The sequence below is a fragment of the Tupaia chinensis genome, unplaced genomic scaffold, assembly GCF_000334495.1.
Source record: "Tupaia chinensis unplaced genomic scaffold, TupChi_1.0 Scaffold135068_1, whole genome shotgun sequence".
NCBI lineage: Eukaryota > Metazoa > Chordata > Mammalia > Scandentia > Tupaiidae > Tupaia > Tupaia belangeri.
The window spans coordinates 1-1,312 of NW_006195352.1; the positions used below are offsets into that span (position 1 = coordinate 1).

The 1,312-nt window shown below is 60.0% G+C and overlaps 1 protein-coding gene across 1 annotated transcript; it reads left to right on the forward strand.

Moving 5' to 3' along the window:
• Positions 1-84: 84 nt before the first annotated feature.
• On the forward strand, positions 85-1,292 carry LOC106736276 (scavenger receptor cysteine-rich domain-containing protein SCART1-like; the record flags this gene model as incomplete). Its single annotated transcript, XM_014592604.2, has 3 exons — positions 85-426; positions 706-1,023; positions 1,111-1,292. Coding segments are annotated over 3 exons (842 nt in total), but the record flags the coding sequence as incomplete, so codon positions are not given.
• Between the last annotated feature and the right edge of the window lie 20 nt (positions 1,293-1,312).

The following is a 1,312-nucleotide window of genomic DNA, read 5'->3' on the forward strand; positions in this document are numbered from 1 at the left end:
CCCTCAGTCTGCCCCTCCCAAGTCTGAGATGAGGTCTGTGTTTAACGAGGCTCACATTAAGGACAAGTGCAGCAGTGTCTACAGGGCCTGGGAACCACAGTGACTCCTCCTCTCCTCCAGAGTTCCGGCTGGTCAACGGCAGCAACAGCTGTGAGGGACATGTGGAGGTCCATGTGCAGGGAACCTGGGCACCCGTCTGTGCCACCCACTGGGACTTGGCAGACGCCACAGTCCTCTGTCACCAACTCAACTGTGGCAATGTGGTGGCCATACCCCAAGGAGGGCATTTTGGGGAAGGAGAAGGTCCCATCTGGCCAGATGTGTTTCACTGCGTGGGGACAGAGCCCCATTTGTTGAGCTGCCCAGCAAGCACCCTGGGGGCCCCGGCCTGTGCCCAAGGAAACATGGCCTCTGCCATCTGCTCAGGTGGGTGCATTGCATGCAGAGTGTGAGATGGGCAGTCGGGTGGACACAGGGCTAGGCAGTCGGCAAGACAGGAGGTTATTCAGGGTGGATAATAGATACGTCACACATATGTTAAAAGCTGGGTTGGTAAGGCAGGCTGGGAAGAAGTGGCAGGTGGGAGAATTGGTGGGGGAAAGAAGAGATTTTGGATAGAAGAGGAGAAAGGGACAAGAAGACTTGAGGGGAAGAAGAAAGGCAGCTCGAAGGGAAGGAGAGACAGCAGGACAATTTCTTTCCCAGGACGCCCCCATGCCCTGAGGCTGAGGGACGGACAGAGTCACTGTGATGGCCGTGTGGAGATCTTCCTGGGTGACGTGTGGGGCCGTGTGTTGGATGATGCTTGGGACCTGCGCGGGGCACAAGTCGTGTGCCGGCAGCTCGGTTGCGGACTAGCTGAGCGAGCCTACGATGCACCTGCCCCTGGCCACAGGGCATTCCCGGTGGGACTGAGCCGTGCACGCTGCCTGGGCACTGAGACCCAGCTGACCCAGTGCAACGTGTCCACAACCCTGCTGGTGCCTGCCGGAAGCTCATGGGATGCAGGTGTTGTATGTTCTGGTGAGTGTGGAACCCCATCCTCCTACCCTTCCTCCCCGTCCCCATCCCCCGTGTGTCCTGTGGGGCCCTGACTGAGTCTCTCTGCAGGAAGTGTCCTGGTCAGACTGGCTGAGGGCCCAGGCCGATGTGCAGGGCGTGTGGAGGTGTTCCACGAGGGTGAGTGGGGCACCGTGTGTGATGATGCCTGGGACCTGCAGGACGCTCATGTGGTCTGCAGACAACTGGGCTGCGGCCGTGCTCTCAGTGCCCTGGGGGCCACCCACTTTGGGGCTGGATCTGGGCGCATCTG